The sequence below is a fragment of the Balaenoptera musculus genome, chromosome X (genome assembly GCF_009873245.2).
Source record: "Balaenoptera musculus isolate JJ_BM4_2016_0621 chromosome X, mBalMus1.pri.v3, whole genome shotgun sequence".
Taxonomy (NCBI): domain Eukaryota; kingdom Metazoa; phylum Chordata; class Mammalia; order Artiodactyla; family Balaenopteridae; genus Balaenoptera; species Balaenoptera musculus.
Window position 1 is genome coordinate 89,269,375 of NC_045806.1, and position 24,368 is coordinate 89,293,742.

The following is a 24,368-nucleotide window of genomic DNA, read 5'->3' on the forward strand; positions in this document are numbered from 1 at the left end:
TGCTGCATCCCATAGCTTTTGGGTCACTGTGTTTTCATTGTCACCTGTTTCTAGGTATTTTTTGATTTCCTCTTTGATATCTTCAGTGATCTCTTGGTTATTTAGTAGCATATTGTTTAGCCTCCATGTGTTTGTATTTTTTACGGTTTCTTTCCTGTAATAGATATCTAGTTTCATAACGTTGTGGTGGGAGAAGATACTTGATACAATTTCAAGTTTCTTAAATGTACCAAGGTTTCATTTGTGACCCAAGATATGATCTATCCTGGAGGATGTTCCATGAGCACTTGAGAAGAAAGTGTATTCTGTTGTTTTTGGATGGAATGTCCTATAAAATCAATTAAGTCCACCTTGTCTAATGTATCATTTAAAGCTTTTGTTTCCTTATTTAGTTTCATTTTGGATGATCTGTCCATTGGTGAAAGTGGGGTGTTAATGTTCCCTACTATGATTGTGTTACTGTCGATTTCACCTTTTATGGCTGTTAGCATTTGCCTTATGCATTGAGGTGCTCCTATGTTGGGTGCATAAATATTTACAATTGTTATATCTTCTTCTTGGATTGATCCCTTGATCATTACGTAGTGTCCTTCTTTGTCTCTTGTAATAGTCTTTATTTTAAAGTCTATTTCGTCTGATATGAGAATTGATACTCCAGCTTCCTTTTGATTTCTATTTGCATGGAATATCTTTTTCCATCCCCTCATTTTCAGTCTATATGTGTCCCTAGGTCTAAAGTGGGTCTCTTGTACACAGCATATGCACAGGTCTTGTTTTTGTATCCATTCAGCCAGTCTGTGTCTTTTGGTTGGATCATTTAACCCATTTACATTTAAAGTAATTATCGATATATATGTTTCTATTAACATTTCCTTAATTGTTTTGGGTTTGTTTTTGTAGGTCTTTTCCTTCTCTTGTGTTTCCTGCCTAGAGAAGTTCCTTTAGCATTTGTTGTAAAGCTGGTTTGGTGGTTCTGAATTCTCTTAACTTTTGCTTGTCTGTAAAGGTTTTAATTTCCCGTTGAATCTGAATGAGATCCTTGCTGGGTAGAGTAATCTTGGTTGTCGGTTTTTCCCTTTCATCACTTTAAATATGTCCTGCCACTCCCTTTGGGCTTGTAGAGTTTCTGCTGAAAGATCAGATGTTAACCATATAAGGGTTCCCTTGTATGTTATTTGTTGCTTTTCCCTTGCTGCTATTAATTTTTTTTTTGTATTTAATTTTTGATATTTTGATTAATATGTGTCTTGATGTGTTTTGCCTTGGATTTATCCTGTATGGGACTCTCTGTGCTGGTGGACTTGATTGACTATTTCCTTTCCCATATTAGGGAGGTTTTCAAGTATAATCTCTTCAAATATTTTCTCAGTGCCTTTTTCTCTCTCTTCTTCTTTTGGGACCCCTATAATTCGAATGTTGGTGCGTTTAATGTTGTCCCAGAAGTCTCTGAGACTGTCTTCAATTCTCTTCATTCTTTTTTCTTTATCCTGCTCTGCAGTAGTTATTTCCACTATTTTATCTTCCAGGTCACTTATCCGTTCTTCTGCCTCAGTCTTTCTGCTATTGATTCCTTCTAGAGAATTTTAAATTTCATTTATTGTGTTGTTCATCATTGTTTGTTTGCTCTTTAGTTCTTCTAGGTCCTTCTTAAATGTTTCTTGTATATTCTATTTCCAAGATTTTGGATCATCTTTACTATCATATTCTGAATTGTTTTTCAGGTTGGCTGCCTATTTCCTCTTCGTTTGTTTGGTATGGTGGGTTTTTATCTTGCTCCTTCATCTGCTGTGTATTTCTCTGTCTTCTCATTTCGCTTAACTTACTGTGTTTGGGGTCTCCTTTTCACAGGCTAGAGGTTCATAGTTCCCGTTGTTTTTGGTGTCTGCCCCCAGTGGGTGAGGTTGGTTCAGTGGGTTGTGTATGCTTCCTCGTGGAGGGGACTGGTGCCTGTGTTCTAGTGGATGAGGCTAGATCTTGTCTTTCAGGTGGGCAGGGCTACATCTGGTGGTGTGTTTGGGGATGTCTGTGAACTTATTGTGATTTTAGGCAGCCTCTCTGCTAATGGGTGGGGTTGTGTTCCTGTCTTGCTAGTTGTTTGGCATGGGGCGTCCAGCACTGGGGCTTGCTGGCTGTTGGGTGGAGCTGGGTCTTAGCATTGAGATGGTGATCTCTGGGAGAGCTTTTGCTGATTGATATTACGTAGGGCCAGGAGGTCTCTGGTGGACCAGTGTCCTGAACTGAGTCCTCCCACCTCAGAGCCTCAGGCCTGACACCAGGCTGGAGCACCAAGACCCTGTCAGACACACGAAATTATCAAGATAGTGGTCCTTGGCAAGTGAAACCACAAGATAGGAGGCTCGTGCTATGCCTGGTCCTGCTGAGCAATTTTCAGACTTCAGCTCATTTAGGCAACAGGGCGACTCTTGGGTGACGTGAGGCAGGACAGGTCCATGGGGCGTGTGGTGCTCAGCCGGTGCACGGCCTGAGGGGCCCAGTTGAAGCCCTCAGGGAAGGCCAACAGTGACCAGGACTCCCGCCTCCTGCAGCTGCGGCCTCTTTGGGATCTCCCTCCTGGTGTCAAGTATCTCTCACTCCTGCTTTGGCAGCTGTGCCTTTACCCTGAGCTTTTTCATGAGGCTAGCGCTCCCTGAGGCGATGCATGAAAAGTGGAGGCCGCATTCCTAAACTCTTTAATATAGGAAATTCAAAAGAAAACTCTTTTATTTTTAAGCTTCTATATTTCAGTACTGCACAGCTGACAGGAAAGATGCCAAACATTTTCAGTGTGTCAAGTGTAAAACCCAGAATTTAGATTTTTACCTTCTCATTGAAAGGACCAAAGATAAGTGTGGGCCCAAGCCATAAAGTCCTTAAATCCAGAGTACACACCTGTAAGCCATGCTCACCAACCATCTAGTTTCTCTTGGCCCTTTCTCTTTTTACCTTTCTCAATTTTTCCTCTTTAGAATTGCAGCAATCAGATTGCTAAATATTTTTTCCTATGCTGAGAGAAATTAGTCTCTATGGAATAGCTGCACCGTGCTGCAGAAGTAGGCCTAGGAACAAGGATATTGTCTCCATCACCAACTAGGCATTATGTGAAGGGTTACAGTCCTCTTGTCCTTATAAATTCACTCAGCTTCCTGAGTAGTAAAGGGTGCACATTGACTAAGGTGGATTATCTTAATCTCTGTTGTTTGTTATGCATTTTTTTCTCTTTCATAAAAAGGAATACCTCTGATCTTTGAAAAAGAAGAAGCTATTAAGGAGCAGTATACCATGAGAAGATTCAGGTGCGTTAGACAAATTACATATATAATTTGATGTTAGCAATTCATGTAAGACAGTTGATTCCATACTGTTGTATGTGACTCAGAAAACTTAATCCTTTCTGATAAAATAAAAACAGATCTGTATTTGCAAGAGATATTTGAGTAGAAATATTGAGGAAAAGTTTTTATTACTACCCAAAGAGTCCTTAATTTCTGGTAATAGAATGATCAAGTATATTATAAGACCATTAGTACTGAATATATTAGTAATGCAAAGACTTTCAGACATTACAGGAATGATTCAAGAAAGATTTACCAAAAATACCTTTATTGCAGAAAATGTTCATCTTTTAAAATAAAAGCATTTCCCCTGAATGACTTCAACTCTACTGACAACTCTAATTGTGCAGCAGTCATTTGTATGTTTATTTCTAGGGGACCTTCTTGTACTCACGAGCTTCTGAGATTGCCTACCAGCAGTAGATGCAGACCACTTAGAGTCCTGCATGGAGAACCCTCTCAGCCAAGGTGGTTACCTGATCGAGAAGAGCCACAGGTTCAGGCCCTTCAGCATCTCCAGGGAGCAGCCAGGGTGTTCATGCCACTACAGGCTCATGACAGTGCACCTAGGCCTCTACAGGGGCAAGCCCAGGCACCTCAGCGACTACAGGGGGCAGCTCGGGTGTTCATGCCACTACAGGCTCAGGTTAAGGCTAAGGCATCTAGGCCACTACAGATGCAGATGAAGGCACCTCCACGACTACGGAGGACAGCCTGGATGCTTATGCCACTACAGACTCAGGTTAAGGCCCCTAGGCCTCTACAGGTAGAGGCCCAGGTACCCAAAGAGCAGCAGGATCAGGCCCAGCCCCAGGCCTCAGGAGAGCCGCAGGATCTGGACCAGGTACCAGAGGAATTTCAAGGGCAAGATCAGGTACCTGAACAACAGCAAAGGCAGGGCCAGGTCCCTGAACAACAGCAGAGACAGAACCAGGTACCTGAACAGCAGCTGGAGCAGAACAGGGCACCCGAGCAGCCAGAGGTACAGGAACAGGCTGCTGAGCCTACACAGGCAGAGACAGAGGCAGAGGAACCTGAGTCATTACGAGTACATGCCCAGGTATTCCTGCCCCTACTGTCACAGAACCACCACGTGCTGTTGCCACTACATTTGGATACTCAGGTGCTCATTCCAGTAGAGGGGCAAAATGAAAGGTCACCTCAAGCACAGGCCTGGGCACTAGAGCCCACGCAGGCAGTTGGCTCTGTTCAAGCACTGATAGAGGGACTATCAAGAGACTTACTTCGAGCACCAAACTCACATAACTCAAAGCCGCTTGGTCTACTGCAAACCCTGATGGAAAACCTGTCATCAGACGTGTTTTACTCTCAACCAGAACAAGCACGGAAGAAAAAATCAAAAGTTTCTAGTCTAAGGCAGGCATTGGCAAAAAGACTATCACCAAAGAGGTTCCGAGCAAAGTTGTCACGCAGACCTGAAGAGTATGAGCTATCAGATTTAGAAGCCCATAGGCAAAGGCGCCAACGCAGATGGGAGGATATCTTTAATCAGCATGAGGAAGAATTGAGACAAGTTGCAAATGTAAGAGTTTCTGATATTTTTCCTAAGTCAAATATGCAGAGAAAATATGCTAGTTCATACTCAACTGTTCCCTCTGTAAAAACCAAATGAAATAAATATTCCTTGTGTCCCAGAGAAGATTAACTAAATAATTTGTGCTTCAAATAAATTATCCTGAAATTTCCAGATAATTGTGACTAAATTTGAGAAGGAAAAATTTGCTTGAATGACCCAGGTAATTGCTTAATATCTCTGTAGAGATATGGCTTTAATTATTAGTTAAATTTCTACCTATTATTCCCTTAACCAATAAAGGGACATCATATGCACATTTAAAGTTACTATACTGGATCTTTAAAAATTACTTTCATAGGTCAAAATTTCAAATATAATTCATTAAAAATAAACACAAAAACAAATTTGGTTTTGTTCCTCCAACCTCTAAGTTTATCTTGCTCTTCCTTCCCATAGAATGCTGAATGTATTATTTAAGAGAATTGCACTAGCTTTTGTACATCAGGATATTAAAGGTCAAACTGAGAAGGAAAAGCATTTTCTAAAACATTTTGTACATGGTTACCATAAGTATGACTTGTCTCACTTATGTTTCACTCATTTTACATAATTGATGAAGTACCTGCATAGAACATGACACAAGTTACAAATTCATCTCTGCACTCTTCTGAAATGTGGGGTGCAATATGTTAATCTCTTTATCTTATTTTGGTTTAGTCAACAAAACTTCATTCTTTCAAAATTCTCTAATATAAATGGATATAATTGGGCTGGAGTTGATGGATACAATCTGGCTAATCTAATCTGATCCTGAAGGGTTTGTGGGCTTCGTAAGCAAATTATAGAGGTCAAAAAGACCAGGAGAGCAGTTGTTTCCTAATACTTCATAGCATCAATTTACATAAAAGGAATCATTGTGAGGATCCTAAATTAAACCCTGGTATCAATATCCATTTACCTAATAATAATTAATGTAGTTATTACAAATGAACCTTGTCTGAACGTCTGAATAAGGGAGACTTTTGGTTTTTGTCCATTGAGTTAATTGAGCAAATACTATTTCCCTGACATGTTTAACATGAGAAAAGGTAAAAGCAACAAGAAAAGAAAGGCCCAAAAGGGGAAATGAATGTCTAGTCCCCCAGAAAACAGGAAGATAAGAAGCAAAAGAAACCAAATAGAGAAAGGGTGGCATGAGTCTAGAATGCTGATATTTGCCTGACATTAAGGCATCTAAAATGCTAATGACTATTCCAAAATGAGCCTTAGTAACAATTGGATCTAATGGGCTTTGCATTTTTTAAAAAGACTTTTATGCATTTCTGCAAGACTCATAGTATTAGTAGCATGACCCATACTTATTGGCATTCAGTGTTTTAAATATTTATGTGAGAAGCCATTCTAAAATGGAAGAAAAAGTTACTAAATAATAGTTACTAATCCCATGACCCTAGGATCTTGTATAGACATTCCTGCCTTTATGTGTAACTCTTAAAGAAAACATAAAGAAAAAGAAAATTATTGATATTCTAGTCAAAGTCATAGGTCTTTTGAAATACCTGAAAATTTATTAGAGTTTAAAGACATATGTGAGTGCTTCAACTCACTAGAAGGAAAGAAAACACATTCCCATTATTCTCTTTGAGTTGGAGAAATATCAGTTGGCTTAAATGGGAAAACAGAAACTTTCCTAAACTGCTAGGAGTCAATCAAGAAGAAATATTTGCACTGCTGTGTTGCAGATCTTCCACTGCACAGGAGGGCCAAACTTTGTAGTTATAACCGCTTATTAAATGTGACAGTTTGGGGCTATGAGTTAAGCTTTAGACCAGAGACTTTTAACCTGGGTCTAATAGGTGAGTTGCAGGTGGCCAGTGATCCCCCTGAAAATACTTGCAGAGACATGTGTCTGTCTGTATGCAGTTTTCTACAGAGAATCTGTAGCATTACTCCGAGTCTGAAAGGGATCCAGGACCAAAAACTATTAGAAACTACAGGCTTAAATCAATTTGAATATTTGAAAATTTTTTTTAATTGAACATTAAGATGATGGGAATTGCTCGTATTATTTACAGTTTAACAACAAGTAAAATACTTATTTTCCTTTTTGTTTCAAGGAAAAGGAAGATGAATCATCAGATAATGATGAAGTATTTCATTCGATTCAGGCTGAAGTCCAAATAGAACCATTGCAGCCATACATTCCAAATCCTAAAGAAAATGAGGTAAGTTTCTCTATATGAGTTGCTGTGACACTGATAAGTGCCTGGAACAGTGGTTCTTAAACATTTTGGTCTCAGGATGTCTTTATACTCTTAAACATTGAAGACCCCAAAAAGCTTTTGCTTAGTTGGATTGTGTCATTCAATATATGATGTATTAGAAATTAAACCCCCAAAATTTAAAATATTTATTACTTCATTTAAAAAGTAAGAAAACTATTAGATGTTAATATAAGAAACAAATTTTAATGAAAATAGCCATTTTCCATCTTGCTTAATGGAAAACAGCTGGATTCTCATATCTGCTTCTGCATTCAATCTGTTGCCATATGTTGTTTAGGTTGAAGTATATGAGTAAAAGCTGACATCTCACATACAGGTGGTTGGAAAAAGAGAATTTCCATAGATTTTTCAGATAATTGTCGATATTCTTTGAAATATACCACAACTAGAGAAGTGGAGTCCAAAACCATATCAGTGAAATTTTGAATACTCAGTAATATTAAAATCCACAAGTCTGTTGTGTGCTGTGAATAGATGTTTTGCTCATACACAATTTTGTATCTTCGTGCATTGGTCAGTCGGAAAATATTGGTTCACTGTGTATGTAGATCTTTCCAAATATTTACGCGTTTTATTTTACAACACCAAAAAATGACATTTGTTAATATCATCAATTTCATCATAAAAATTATTGAGTGTTGATAAGCTGTCAAATGCACAGTGATAGATGAGTTTAAAATTCTAACATTCAATTGAAAGCTCAATTTTATCATTGCTAACAACTAACATCGTTGCTTTTTCCTTGAATTGATAGGCTTACTTTGTTGATTTTAAATAAAATGCCTGCCAGATACCCAAGTTGAATAACTACAGTTTGTCTCATCAGTCATTCTTTTAAGTAAAAATATTGCCCATGAAAAATTCAGTAGTTCAGCTTGTAACACAATCACACATACTTTTTCCCTTGATCATTTCTGTTCTGAGATGTAGTTTATGACAGGGTCTGGGTCATTTAATCTGTCACTTATTTTCTTAGATTTATGGGAATAATCAAGTCAGTCCTGGTGTCCAGGTTGACATTTGTTTTCACGAGTTTATTAATAGATATTTAGCACATGGTATTGGTGAGGACCGAGTAGCAGTTTCAATTCCTGTGTGGATAAGGTAGTGTTATTATAGACAGCATTCCTTACAGCTAGCTATCTAAAAAATTTTTGGTCACTAAGGACAGATAGGTGGATGGGTGAAGAACTCAGAAATTCTTGCCTTACTCATAGTGAGTCATGAGTCTCATTCCTGTTCTTAATTAGGACAAGGGCCCAAGATCACTATACTTCCTCTTTCAAGATGCTTCACAGTAGTCCATTATGATGTATGTCATGGACAATCATCCTTCTTATTTTTATTTTTTTAAATTTCATTTTATTTATTTATTTTTTATACAGCAGGTTCTTACTAGTTATCTATTTTATACATATTAGTGTATATATGTCAATCCCAATTTCCGAATTCATCCCACCACCACCCCACCCCCCTTGCTTTTTCCGCTTGGTGTCCATATGTTTGTTCTCTACATCTCTGTCTCTATTTCTACCTTGCAATCCGGTGCATCTGTACCATTTTAATAGATTACACATAAATGCATTAATATACGATATTTGTTTTTCTCTTTCTGACTTACTTCACTCTGTATGACAGTCTCTAGGTCCATCCACGTCTGTACAAATGACCCAGTTTCGTTCCTTTTTATGACTGAGTAATATTCCATTGTATATATGTACCACTTCTTCTTTAACCATTTGTCTGTCGATGGGCATTTAGGTTGCTTCCATGACCTGGCTATTGTAAATAGTGCTGCAATGAACATTGGGGTGCATGTGACCTATTTTTTATGTATTCTTATGTGTTTAATTCCATATCTGTACATATACACACACAGAATGGCATGATAGATTTTTAAAAACATCCTTTACATGCAGCTGTACATATTTTTTTTAACATCTTTATTGGAGTATAATTGCTTCACAATGGTGTGTTAGTTTCTGCTGTATAACAAAGTGAATCAGCTATACATAAACATATATCCACATATCCCCTCCCTCTTGCGTCTCCCTCCCACCCTCCCTATCCCACCCCTCTAGGTGGACACAAAACACCAAGCTGATCTCCATGTGCTATGCGGCTGCTTCCCATTAGCTATCTATTTTACATTTGGTAGTGTATATATGTCCATGCCACTCACTCACATCTTCCCAGCTTACCATTCCCTCTCCCCGTGTCCTCAAGTCCATTCTCTACATCTGCCTCTTATTCCTGTCCTGCCCCTAGGTTCTTCAGAAACATTTTTTTTTTAGATTCCATATATATGTGTTAGCATACAGTATTTATTTTTCTCTTTCTGACTTACTTCACTCTGTATGACAGTCTCTAGGTCCATCCACCTCACTACATATAACTCAATTTCATTTCTTTTAATAGCTGTGTAATAATCCATTGTATACATATGCCACGTCTTCTTTATCTATTCATCTGTCGATGGACACTTAGGTTGCTTCCATGTCCTGGCTATTGTAAATAGAGCTGCAATGAAGATTGTGGTCCATGACTCTTTTTGAATTATGGTTTTCTCAGGGTATATCCCCAGTAGTGGGATGGCTGGGTCGTATGCTAGTTCTATTTTTAGTTTTTTAAGGAACATCCATACTGTTCTCCATAGTGGCTGTATCAATTTACATTCCCACCAACAATGCAAGAGGGTTCCCTTTTCTCCACACCCTCTCCAGCATTTATTGTTTGTAGATTTTTTGATGATGGCCATTCTGACCGGTGTGAGGTGATACTTCATTGTAGTTTTGATTTGCATTTCTCTAATGATTAGTGATGTTGAGCATCCTTTCATGTGTTTGTTGGCAATCTGTATATCTTCTTTGAAGAAATGTCTATTTAGGTCTTCTGCCCATTTTTGGATTGGGTTTTTTCTTTTTTTGATATTGAACTGCATGAGCTGTCTGTATATTTTGGAGATTAATCCTTTGTCAGTTGCTTCATTTGCAAATATATTCTCCCATTCTGAGGGGCGTCTTTTCGTCTTGTTTATGGTTTCCTTTGTTGTGCAAAAGCTTTTAAGTTTCATTAGGTCCCATTTGTTTATTTTAGTTTTTATTTCCATTTCTCTAGGCGGGGGGTCAAAAAAGGATCTTGCTGTGATTTATGTCATGCAGTGTTCTGCCTATGTTTTCCTCTAAGAGTTTTATAGTGTCTGGCCTTACATTTAGATCTTTAATCCATTTTGAGTTTATTTTTGTGTATAGTGTTAGGGAGTGTTCCAATTTCATTCTTTTACATGTAGCTGTCCAGTTTTCCCAGCACCACTTACGGAAGAGGCTGTCTTTCCCCCATTGTATATTCTTTCCTCCTTTATCAAAGATAAGGTGATATGTGCATGGGTTTATCTCTGGGCTTTCTATCCTGTTCCATTGATCTATATTTCTGTTTTTGTGCCAGTATCATACTGTCTTGATTACTGTAGCCTTGTAGTATATTCTGAAGTCAGGGAGCCTAATTCCTCCAGCTCCGTTTTTCTTTCTCAAGATTGCCTTGGCTATTCGGGGTCTTTTGCGTTTCCATACAAATTGTCAACTTTTTTGTTCTAGTTCTGTGAAAAATGCTATTGGTAGTTTGATAGGGATTGCATTGAATCTGTAGATTGCTTTGGGTAGTATAGTCATTTTCACAATGTTGAATCTTCCCAATCAAGAACATGGTATATCTCTCCATCTGTTTGTATCATCTTTAATTTCTTTCATCAGTGTCTTATAGTTTTCTGCATATAGGTCTTTTGTCTCCTTAAGTAGCTTTATTCCTAGGTATTTTATTCTTTTTGTTGCAAAGGTAAATGGGAGTGTTTCCTTAATTTCTCTTTCAGATTTTTCATCATTAGTGTATAGGAATGCAAGAGATTTCTGTGCATTAATTTTATATCCTGCTACTTCACCAAATTCACTGATTAGCTCCAGTAGTTTTCTGGTAGCATCTTTGGGATTCTCTATGTATAGTATCATGTCATCTGCAAACAGTAACAACTTTACTTCTTCTTTTCCAATTTGAATTCCTTTTATTTCTTTTCTTCTCTGATTTCTGTGGCTAAAACTTCCAAAACTATGTTGAATAATAGTGGTGAGAGTGGGCAACCTTGTCTTGTTCCTGATCTTAGTGGAAATGGTTTCAGTTTTTCACCTTTGAGAATGATGTTGGCTGTGGGTTTGTCATATATGGCCTTTATTATGTTGAGGTAGGTTCCCTCTATGCCTACTTTCTGGAGAGTTTTTATCATAAATGGGTGTTGAATTTTTTTGAAAGCTTTTTCTGCATCTACTGACATGATCATATGATTTTTCTCCTTCAATTTGTTAATATGGTTTATCACATTGATTGATTTGCATATATTAAAGAATCCTTGCATTCCTGGGATAAACCTCGCTTGATCATGGTGTATGAATCTTTTAATGTGCTGTTGGATTCTGTTTGCTAGTATTTTGTTAGTGATTTTTGCATCTATGTTCATCAGTGATATTGGTCTATATTTATCTTTTTTGTGACATCTTTGTGTGGTTTTGGTATCAGGGTGGTGGTGGCCTCGTAGAATGAGTTTGAGAGTGTTCCTCACTCTGCTATATTTTGGAAGAGTTTGAGAAGGATAGGTGTTAGCTCTTCTCTAAATGTTTGATAGAATTTGCCTGTGAAGCCATCTGGTCCTGGGCTTTTGTTTGTTGGAAGATTTTTAATCACAGTTTCAATTTCAGTGGTTGGTCTGTTTATATTTTCTATTTCTTCCTGGTTCAGGCTCAGGAGGTTGTGCTTTTCTAAGAATTTGTCCATTTCTTCCAGGTTGTCCATTTTATTGGCATACAGTTGCTTATAGTAATCTCTCATGATCCTTTGTATTTCTGCAGTGTCAGTTGTTACTTCTCCTTCTTCTTTGCTAATTCTATTGATTTGAGCCTTCTCCCGTTTTTCTTTATGAGTATGGCTAGTGATTTATCAATTTTGTTTATCTTCTCAAAGAACCAGCTTTTCCTTTTACTGATCTCAGCTACTGTTTCCTTCATTTCTTTTTCATTTATTTCTGATCTGATCTTTATGATTTCTTTCTTTCTGCTAACTTTGGGGTTTTTTTGTTCTTCTTTCTCTAATTGCATTAGGTGTAAGGTTAGGTTGTTTATTTGAGATGTTTCTTCTTTCTTGAGGTAGGATTGTATTGCTATCAACTTCCCTCTTAGAACTACTTTTGCTGCATCCCATAGGTTTGAGGTCATCCTGTTTTCATTGTCATTTGTTTCTAGGTATTTTTTGATTTCCTCTTTGATATCTTCAGTGATCTCTTGGTTATTTAGTAGTGTATTGTTTAGCCTCCATGTGTTTGTATGTTTCACAGGTTTTTTCCTGTAATGGATATCTAGTCTCATAGCGTTGTCGATGGAAAAGATACTTGATAAGATTTCAATTTTCTTAAATTTACCAAGGCTTCATTTGTGACCCAAGATATGATCTATCCTGGAGAATGTTCCATGAGCACTTGAGAAGAAAGTGTATTCTGTTGCTTTTGGATGGAATATCCTATAAATATCAATTAAGTCCATCTTGTTTAATGTATCATTTAGAGCTTGTGTTTCCTTTTATATTTTTATTTTGGATGATCTGTCCATTGGTGAAAGTGGGGTGTTAAAGTCCCCTACTATGATTGTGTTACTGTCGATTTCCCCTTTTATGGCTGTTAGCATTTGCCTTATGTATTGAGGTGCTCCTATCTTGGATGCATAAATATTTACAATTGTTATATCTTCTTCTTGGATTGATCCCTTGATCATTATGTAGTGTCCTTCTTTGTCTCTTGTAATAGTCTTTATTTTAAAGTCTATTTCGTCTGATATGAGAATTGCTACTCCAGCTTTCTTTTGATTTCTTTTCTTTTTCCATCCCCTCACTTTCAGTCTGCATGTGTCCCTGGGTCTGAAGTGGGTCTCTTGTAGACAGCATATATACAGGTCTTGTGTTTGTATCCGTTCAGCCAGTCTATGTCTTTTGTTGGAGCATTTAATCCATTTACCTTTAAGGTAGTTATCGATATTTTCTTAATTGTTTTGGGTTTGTTATTGTAGGTGTTTTCCTTTCTCTTGTGTTTCCCACTTAGAGAAGTTCCTTTAGCATTTGTTGTAAAGCTGGTTTGGTGGTGCTGAATTCTCTTAACTTTTGCTTGTCTGTAAAGGTTTTAATTTCCTGTTGATTCTGAATGAGATCCTTGCTGGGTAGAGTAATCTTGGTTGTCGGTTTTTCCCTTTCATCACTTTAAATATGTCCTGCCACTCCCTTTGGGCTTGTAGAGTTTCTGCTGAAAGATCAGATGTTAACCATATGGGGATTCCCTTGTATGTTATTTGTTGCTTTTCCCTTGCTGCTATTAATATTTTTTCTTTGTATTTAATTTTTGATACTTTGATTAATATGTGTCTTGATGTGTTTCACCTTGGATTTATCCTGTATGGCACTCTCTGTGCTTGTGGACTTGACTGACTATTTCCTTTCCCATGTTAGGGAAGTTTTCAAGTATAATCTCTTCAAATATTTTCTCAGTGCCTTTTTCTCTCTCTTCTTCTTTTGGGACCCCTATAATTCGAATGTTGATGCGTTTAATGTTGTCCCAGAAGTCTCTGAGACTGTCCTCAATTCTCTTCATTCTTTTTTCTTTATCCTGCTCTGCAGTAGTTATTTCCACTATTTTATCTTCCAGGTCACTTATCCGTTCTTCTGCCTCAGTCTTTCTGCTATTGATTCCTTCTAGAGAATTTTAAATTTCATTTATTGTGTTGTTCATCATTGTTTGTTTGCTCTTTAGTTCTTCTAGGTCCTTCTTAAATGTTTCTTGTATATCCTATTTCCAAGATTTTGGGCCATCTTTACTATCATATTCTGAATTCTTTTTCAGATTGACTGCCTATTTCCTCTTCGTTTGTTTGGTATGGTGGGTTTTTATCTTGCTCCTTCATCTGCTGTGTATTTCTCTGTCTTCTCATTTCACTTAACTTACTGTGTTTGGGGTCTCCTTTTCACAGGCTAGAGGTTCATAGTTCCCGTTGTTTTTGGTGTCTGCCCCCAGTGGGTGAGGTTGGTTCAGTGGGTTGTGTAGGCTTCCTGGTGGAGGGGACTGGTGCCTGTGTTCTTGTGGATGAGGCTAGATCTTGTCTTTCTGGTGGGCAGTACCGCATCCGGTGGTGTGTTTTGAGGTCTCTGTGAACTTATTGTAATTTTAGGCAGCCTCTCTGCTAATGGGTGGGGTTGTGTTCCTGTCTTGCTAGTTGTTTGGCATAGGGTGTCCAGCACTGTAGCTTGCTGGTCGTTGAGTGGAGCTGGGTCTTCACATTGAGCTGGAGATCTCTGAGAGAGCTCTCACCATTTGATATTACATGGCTCTGGGAGGTCTCTGTGGTCTAATGGCCTGAATTCAGCTCTCCCACCTCAGAAGCTTAGGCCTGACACCCGGCCAGAGCACCTAGACCCTGTCAGCCACATGGCTCAGAAGAAAAGGAAGGAAGAAAAAGAAAGAAAGAAAAATAAAATAAAGTTATTAAAATAAAAAATAAAATATATATTATTAAAAATAAAAAAGCAGTAAAAAAAAGAAAGAAAGAAGAGAGCAACCAAACCAAAAAACAAACCCACCAATGATAACAAGTGCTAAAAACTATACTAAAAAAAACCCCAAAAAACCAACAGAAAGAACCCTAGGACAAATGGTAAAAACAAAGCTATACAGACAAAATCACACATAGAAGCATACACATACACACTCACAAAGGGAGAAAAAGGAAAAAAATATATATATATATATAAAAGGGAGAGAGCAACCCAATCAATAAACAAATCTAACAATGATAATAACCTCTAAATACTAAAGTAAGATAAACATAAAACCAGATACAAATTAGATGCAGAAAACAAACCCCACGTCTATAGTTGCTCCCAAAGTCCATCACCTCAATTTTGGGATGATTCATTCTCTATTCTGGTATTCCACAGATGCAGGGTACATTAATTTGATTGTAGAGATTTAATCCACTGCTCCTGGGGCTGCATGGAGAGATTTCCCTTTCTCTTCTTTGTTCACACAGCTCCTGGGGTTCAGCTTTGGATTTGGCCCCGCCTCTGCATGTAGGTTGCCTGAGGGCGTCTGTTCTTCGCTCAGACAGGACAGGGTTAAAGGAACAGCTGATTTGGGGACTCTGGCTCACTCAGGCCAGGGGGAGGGAGGGGTACAGAATGCGGGGCGAGCCTGCGGTGGCGGAGGCTGGCGTGATGTTGCAACAGCCTGAGGCGTGCCGTGTGTTCTCCTGGGGTAGTTGTCCCTGGATGACGGGACCCTGGCAGCGGCGGGCTATACAGGCTTCCAGGAGGGCAGGTGTGGATAGTGACCTGTGCTTGCACACAGTCTTCTTGGTGGCTGCAGTAGCAGCCTTAGTATGTCATGCCCGTCTCTGGGTTCTGTGCTGGTAGCCATGGCTCGTGCCCATCTCTGGAGCTTGTTTAGGTGGTACTCTGAATCCCCTCTCCTCGTGCACCCTGAAACAATGGTCTTTTGCCTATTAGGCAGTTCCAGACTTTTTCCCAGACTCCCTCCTGGCTAGCTGTGGTGCACTAGCCCCCTTCAGGCTGTGTTCATGCAGCCAACCCCTGTCCTCTCCCTGGGTTCTGACTTCCGAAGCCCGAGCCTCAGCCTCCAGCCCCCACCTGCCCCCGCACGTGAGCCGACAAGCCTCTAAGGCTGGTGAGTGCTGGTCGGCAGTGATCCTCTGTGCGGGAATCTCTCCGCTTTGCCCTCAGCACCCCTGTTGCTGTGCTCTCCTCCATAGCTCTGAAGATTCCCCCCCGCCCACCCCCCATCTCCACCAGTGAAGGGGCTTCCTAGTGTGTGGAAACTATTCCTCCTTCACAGCTCCCTCCCAGAGGTGCAGGTCCCATCCCTATTCTTTTGTCTCTGTTTTTTCTTTTTTCTTTTGCCCTACCCAGGTATGTGGGGAGTTTCTTGCCTTTGGGGAAGTCTGAGGACTTCTGCCAGCGTTCAGTAGGTGTTCTGTAGGAGCTGTTCCTCATGTAGATGTATTTTTGATGTACTTGTGGGGAGGAAGGTGATCTCCACGTCTTACTCCTCTGCCGTCTTGAAGCTATCCGCATGTGTCTTTTGGAACTGTGGTTTTCTCTGGGTATATGCCCAGTAGAGGGATTGCTGGGTCCATCCTTCTTAAATATGTTCTTTCTGATACTAACAGTCCTCTGAAATGAATAACAGAGTACTGCTTTATAAATACTAATTACTGGCAGAAGGAAAATATGCTGGATTGTATTATTTAATTACAAGAGGCAATGTGTCCCCCTCTCTGCCTTATTAAATGATGACTTTACTCTTACTCCCAGATAAGAATTATTACTATAAGCATGATACGTTAAGCCCAAAATATAATGAGCTGTGTCTGGTTGATTTGGAATACATCATTTGCCATAACATATGCTATTCTTACTATCATTTTCTTCTCCCCATTTTTCAGAACAAATACAGTCAATTCATATTAGGCATTAGCCTTTCTTATTTTTGCCCTTTATCTCTTCTGAGTAATTTTGGCCTCTGGTAAACTAGTTTCAATAAACTTTCTGAGATCAGCTTCATGAACCAGGAGGCCTAGACTGGGTCAATATGATTCCAGTTATCTGAATCAAAAGTGGAAAAAGTCAGTCAGATGCTTATCCTGCATACTGCCAAACATCTGGTTGTATTTGGAAACATTCATTAACAAAACATGTGAACGATTGACAACATTTTTCACTTCTTATGTATCTGTCTGTTGGAGTATAAAGACAACCTTGATAAGTTACTACATAAGAGAAAAAAAAAAGTGTAGTAAGGTTATTATAGTTTCTAGAAACTATAGCGTGATTTTATCAGCATGAAAATGCTAAATTTATTTTTTGTTGTAACATGTTGAATTTTCCTTTCTAAAGAATCTAATATGACTGCCTTGTTGAATGTCAGAATGATCTATTTTGGGGGGTAGCTAAAAACTATTTTGAGTAGAAACCTAGAGATATAAAATTAAATTAAGCCGACAAGGCAACACTCCATGGCCCTATATATTAATGTTGGCAGAAGGTAAATCTGCACCACTGATGGAAGCTGGCTCATTATATGTGCTCTTTCTTGAGTCTTTTGCTGTATTAGATGAATGAATAGTTAATAAAATAAAAATTAATTTATTTAGAATTGAAAAGTATTTGGAACTCTGATTATGATATTACAGTCAAGTTGTAAAGTGAAAAAATACATACTTTCTTAAAGATGAGTAAGGCCAGACACTATAAAACTCTTGGAGGAAAACATAGGCAGAACACTCTTTGACATAAATCTTAGCAAGATCTTTTTTGACCCACCTCCTAGAGTAATAAGAATAAAAACAAAGATAAACAAATGGGACATAGTTAAACTTAAAAGCTTTTGCACAACAAAGGAAACCATAAACAAGACGAAAAGACAGCCCACAGAATGAGAGAAAATATTTCTGAATGAAGCAACTGACAAAGGATTAATCTCCAAAATATACAAACAGCTCATGAAGCTCAGTATCAATAAAAACAAACAACCCAATCCAAAAATGGGCAGGAGACCTAAATAGACATTTCTCCAAAGAAGACATACAGATGGCCGATGAACACACGAAAAGATGCTCAACATCACTAATTATTAGAGAAATGCAAATCAAAACTACAATGAGGTACCACCTGACACCTGTCAGAATGTCCATCATGAAAAAATCTACAAACAATAAATGCTGGAGAGGGTGTGGAGAAAAGGGAACCTTCATGCATTGTTGGTGGGAATGTAAATTGATACAGCCACTATGGAGAACAGTATGGAGATTCCTTAAAAAACTAAATATAGAATTACCATATGACCCAGCAATCCCACTGCTGGGCATATACCCAGAGAAAACCGTAATTCAAAAAGACACATGCACCCCATTGTTCATTGCAGCACTATTTACAATAGCCAGGACATGGAAGCAACCTAAATGTCCATCAACAGAGGAATGGATAAAGAAGATGTGGTACATATATACAACAGAATATTACTCAGCCATAAAAAGGAGCGAAATTGGGTCATTTGTACAGACGTGGATGGACCTAGAGTCTGTCATACAGAGTGAAGTAAGTCAGAAAGAGAAAAACAAATATTGTATATTAACACACATATGTGGAATCTGAAAAAATTGGTACAGACGATCTTATTTACAAAGCAGAACTAGAGACACAGACATAGAGAACAAACATATAGACACCAAGGGCGAAAGGGGGGGTGGGATGAATTGGGAGATTGGGATTGACATATATACACTATTGATGCTATGTATAAAATAACTAGTGAGAACCTACTGTGTAGCACAGGGAACTCTACTCAGTGCTCTGTGGTGACCTAAATGAGAAGGAAATCCAAAAAAGAGGGGATATATGTATACATATAGCTGATTCACTTTGCTGTACAGTATAAACTAACACAATATTGCAACTATACTCCAATAAAAATAAAGAAGGAACACTTTAGACTCTTGAGAGGTTTTTAGTGATGTGTATGTGTGTTACAACTTTTGAAAATCTAGTATTAGCTTGAAAGGGTGAGTGAGTGGGAAGTTTGAACTTGGTATAAAAAGTAATATGAAAACATAGAAAGAACATTAAATTAGCAGGTGGGAGACCTACAGTCTGATTAAAGATATCCTTTGACTTGATGTAAAGTTCTTAGAAAAGTCATTTTCCATCTCTGGGATACAGATTCCTCAATAATAAATGAGGGTATTTGATTATATGATCTCCAGAATCTGTTGTTATACTAAAATTCAAGGATATATTCAAAAATTATGGTTAAGTAGTTCTAATGTTATACTATAAGTAATAATGAAATACAATCTATTTATGAAAATCAGATTTTATAAGCTGGATTTTTAAGAAAACATCTCTTTGTGAAGAATGACATTTTCCCATGAATTAATAACTCAAAAAATGTATGATTCAGAATTCTACCAAAGTATTGCATTGTATCTTTAAGATCCAAGAGAGATCTATTTCTATTCCTTACAACCAGGATCGTGTACATCGTGTCAAGTTCTCTTCAAGGTATGTGTCTCTGATTTCTATATTCAGATTACTCTGATTTACTGTCATATGGGAAATTAAAGCTTATCTATTTGATACTAAGTTCTGTGTGAATTCAAAACTAAAATATTAATGACAACATAGTCATCAGTGATATCACCGGCCCATATTTAAAACCTTAAAACTGCAACAATCCATTAACTAGATCTTTCACCTTTGGACATACTGCAATCTCAGTGTTATTTAGTTTGATGATTAGCTGGTAACATTCACAATTTAATAACAGAAACAACAGTGAATTCTTGGACAGCGTTCAATTAGTAATTTACAATAAAAAGATGTGAAGTTTCATGTGTATCATGTACACTTCAATTACACGATATTCGTGATGTACTACATGATAAAACACACACACAATCGCTAACCTCAGAAGCTAATGCCACAGAATGGGCAAACCTAAAATAACCTATAGGGAAAATCAAATCTAAAACTCAATATTATAGCAATATTTTATACCAGTCACTGTAATTTTTAACTCTGTAATATTGATAATCTTCAGTAATTTTCAAAAATCATGTTTCATATTTTAGATGTATGCAATGTGTTATATTTGAATGCTAAATTTTAATTTAGATGTTCCTTGAAAATCATACCCCTTCCAACTCCAACTCATAGTGGAGAGAACTTAACCTATATTCATTCACTCAGTCATTCAGTAAATACTTATTGAGCACTTACTGTATTCAAGATTCTGAACAGTATGGTCAGATGGCATAGAGCTGATAGTATTTAGTATGTACATTCTTATCTTATTATTCTTTAAAACCCCCATGTATTTGTGTCCTTAGATTTAACTGGTGTGCAGAAATCTTGAAAAATTTTAAAGCAAGATTGGGAACTTTCTCTTACCACGCGTTCAGTGAATGAGTTGTCATGATCCTTCTGACAACAAAGGGGGAGAAATCAGTTTAGTTTTGTGTATCTGTTTTGGTATCATGGGGTATGATATAAAATCAATATAACTGATAAACATGGGGTATATAAAAATCAATATTGCTGTTAAACTGGAATTGGTTGTTCTTCTTACAAAAAAGGGTTTTGAATTTATGAATTGCAAATATATTTACTTTAAATATGGTTATATTTATGAAATCAATTTAACGGAAACTTAAGTCTTTCCTGAAATTTGGGGTCATAGAAAAGACTCTTGTCTGTTCTAGGCCTAAATCAATAACCAAAGTCCTTCCTATATAGAAATTCCAAAGCAGCTATAAAATTTAACAGCACTGGTCCAAAGAAACTTTCTAAATATTCCCTGATTTTGAATAGTGAAAACTAAAGTGTCCTATCTATTTATCCATATATCTAAATTAGGAACAGGACATTAAAAAACACAAATTCCAAACATTTGAAATCAGGATTATAATAGTGGAATATTTAACATAAAAATAACTTAGTTTTTATCATGTTAAAATACTCACATATACTATAAATTTATGTTTCTTGCTGTTTTACCCAGGTAGTAATAATGTCTGAATATTAGCTTAAAGAAAGTTCATAGGAATTTTTAGAAATAAATATGATATGTGAAGGAAACATGCTTGTATAGAGACAATTTTTTATATTTTGGAAATTGTTTCTCTCTTCTAGATAAAATAGCAGGTTTGGGGAAATTGGAAAATATTACTTAAGCTCTACTTCTTTTTAGTTTGATATATACCCATATGCTTAAAACTTTTGTTGGTCTTGATGTGGAGTTGTACATTCCCTTTATGAATGTTAGGATGTGGCACATGCTTTTCTGTCTTTTCATTAGTGTTCCTCAGCGGTCTCTTTTGGAACAAGCTCAGAAGCCCATTGACATCAGACAAAGAAGTTCGCAAAATCCTCAAAATTGCCCAGCAGCATCAGGTGATTCAAAGCACAAAGTTTAAACAGTCAAAACGGAGTTAATGTTTAATAGTTTATTTTGCAAAAGTTAAGAAAGAATTTCAAGAAGGAATGAATCAATAGTGTCAGGGAGGCCAAGTAGGATTAAGACCAGGAGGCCATTGGATTTGGCAACTAGGTGATCAGTGATGACCTTTGAGAAATGGAAAGTAATTTTTCTGAAGTTTCTTCTTTCAGTTGGGTAGTAGTTAAAAATGTGTCTAGGGAGGCGGGAGAGGGGGTTCAGCTTTAGTTTCTATACCATGTGTGAAAAATCTGGGAAAGGAATTTGAGAGAGGCTTCTACAACAGGCTAAAATTTATAGGTAATCTTTAGAATATTGAAATATTAAATGGAGTAGTTGCGGGCATGTGTTTTATTTATCAGTTTGTTATTTCACCTCCCCAAAGTAAGATATATACAGTATCTCTTAAATGTTAAAAATTAATGTAGTTACTCAAAATGAAAAATTAATCAATAAAATCATAGAAAATAACTTTACAAACTGTGATATGAATTTCAAATAAGTATTTTATTTTATGATGTACTTTTGAGAGAGTTTAAATGAATTATAGATTTGTGAAATATCAGATAAACAAAGTGAAAAGTTATGCCTTGGGTCATAAAATCTGGCACTATCTACTTTTAAGCAATTCAAGTAAGTTAAGTAAGGGAAAAATGCCTGACTGAGTCCCCAAGTCGTCTGTAAAATATAGCATATAGATTTTATTAAAATGTCAATAATTAAAGGGATATATAGGTACACTGTATGAAAATCAGATAGTCGAAGACCTGAATTTTAAAATCCCATTCTTCTTCTTAGGAGACTCAGATAATGGCCTAATTCTTTTAAATGGTAGTGTCCCCTTGTGCAGAAATATTATCTTGTGAGAAATAAGATAAGCCTGTGTGAAGAGAAACTTTAGGACTTTTTTCCCCAGAATCTTTCTGGTTTGACTAGGGTTAATTTTGCTAATACTGAAGAAACAACTAAAACTTTAAGGTTTATTCATATTGTATATTTTGAAATAAGGAAACTCTGGACTAAGCCCCAAAGCATTTAGGAACAGTGGTGGGAGGGAGAAAGGGAGAGTATCTGTGTAGATAATAGCTAAAGTTCTTTTTAGCTCTAAAATTCTATTATTTTATTGTGTGTGCTACATAGATGATTTGAAGTTCCCATGAGACTGCATACTTCATGATGCAGGAAATCAGAACACCTTACTACAAATTTGCCTCAAAATCTCAGACATTCACCCAAACTTCTTACTTAGCCTAATGACACACCAAAAGACCTGAGAGAAAATGGTTTCCTACGGAAAGATATTAAATTGCAAAAGTACAACAGTGTCAGAAGATGTGAACACAAATTGTAAGATGTGTTCAGTACAAAGGCTGCAAATAAAAGAGGGATAGTACTATTTATCTTCAAATTCCAAGCACACAAGAACAATAAAAAGGGACTTGAGAGTCCCCTTAGTGAAGCTTTTTCTAAGTACACTCACCCAGATCTACTGATCTTTGAGCCTAAATATTCTCACTCTATTTTAACCACAGATGTTACTTACTATACCACAAGTCTTAATATCAAAAATCCAGACTTCTAATCCAGGCAAATTTGCATTTTAAATGGAAGTGTTTACACTATAGAAATGAGCTGTGCATTGTGATACAACTAGCAAATGTGGCTATTAAAATTAAAACTAAAATGAAAATGAAGTTAGATTTTAAATTCAACCTCTCAGACACACTGGCCATATTTCAAATGCTCAATAGCCATGTGTGGATAGTGGCTACTGTATTGGACAATGCAGATACAGAACATTTCTATTACTGCAGAAAGTTCTATTGCAGAGAGCTTCTATAGAAAGGTTCCTGGCTTTATAAAAAGGGCTAAGATTTGCCACTTTTCAGTTGTTCACTTCTCAACTGTACTGAAATACTTGAAGATATATCATTGATTAGAAATTGGGGGATTAAGATTCAAGAGTCAACTCTCCTCTTGAAAGTTTTGTCTAATCTATCACCTTCTAATATACTGTTGGGCTCTTTTTCTACTGATTAGTATGGGAGGCCAGAAATACCACCCAGCCCTTCCTATTCTTGATACATTCTCTTTTTTTCATGGGACTATCTGTATACCAGTCTTATTGTGTACCTTGTTACACAGGTAGAGAAAAATACCTAGCAAATGTACACTTAATACTGAAAACAGAAAAACCATGCAGGTCTAACAGAACAAACCGTGAGCCTGTCACTACCTGTGAAAACAGAACATAGGATCTTAGCCCCATAAGAATTTATCAAGTGATATCTCCAGAATGGAAAGAGGCTACAAGAAAAATACCAAGGGATTGAACTGGTACACTATAAAAATGAAGTCAATGGCTGTGATCACAACTGTTACTAATGTCTTTTTGGCATTCCACAGAATCTTCTTCTGAGGAAGAGAGCCCTGTGACCAGGAGGAGGTCCCAGTCATCACCACCTTATTCTACTATTGATCAGAGGTTGCTGGTTGACATCCATGTAGGTTTCCATCTTAACTCTTAACGCATTTATATCTGTTCTTTTTAATTTTCAATTTCTTTTAACTTACATATTTTCATCTTCATTCGAGGGAAAGGCTAAAGTGTTCAGTTTTTAAATTAATCTTTCAAATATATATTTCTATTGGTATGTCAGTATGCAGAATATGAAATCTAGAAATTAAATTTAATCGATGTAAAAACATTTAATGTAAAATATTTTGTGATGTAAAATATAAAAACATTTAATCGATCATAAAATATTTTACTTTCACATTCTTGTGTCAGATCATATTCAGGAGAGGAGTGATAAAAAGCTATTTGTAGAAACTAATCTCAAATTAAGGAGTAAGGTTTAGATGCTCAGTTTTTGTCTAATATCATTTCGTGGATGATAAGGCAATGCATAAAGATAAAACATTTAGCGAAAAATAAAATGCTTTCTAATTTCATAAATAAAAAGGCCTTCTAATTATTTTTGCAGTGTGCTTTCAGATCATTCTGTTTTACTTTTGTAATTACCTCTACCCTACTACACATACACCCCTTTCAGATTGCTCAGAGGTTGCTTATAGGACACATACCATACTTAAAGGTGAATTTATATTAATTTACTTCTTAGAAGTGT

At 37.0% G+C, this 24,368-nt stretch overlaps 1 protein-coding gene across 2 annotated transcripts in view; it reads left to right on the forward strand.

The window, feature by feature from the left end:
• NRK (Nik related kinase) overlaps window positions 1–24,368 on the forward strand; it is a 143,064-nt gene that overhangs the window by 91,669 nt on the left and 27,027 nt on the right. For both annotated transcript variants that reach the window (XM_036839057.1, XM_036839056.1), the window contains exons 12-17: window positions 3,230–3,293; window positions 3,708–4,875; window positions 6,987–7,094; window positions 19,237–19,304; window positions 21,100–21,194; window positions 23,644–23,741. In XM_036839057.1, the coding sequence (XP_036694952.1) occupies window positions 3,230–3,293; window positions 3,708–4,875; window positions 6,987–7,094; window positions 19,237–19,304; window positions 21,100–21,194; window positions 23,644–23,741 (1,601 nt within the window). The remainder of the gene's footprint in view (window positions 1–3,229; window positions 3,294–3,707; window positions 4,876–6,986; window positions 7,095–19,236; window positions 19,305–21,099; window positions 21,195–23,643; window positions 23,742–24,368) is intronic.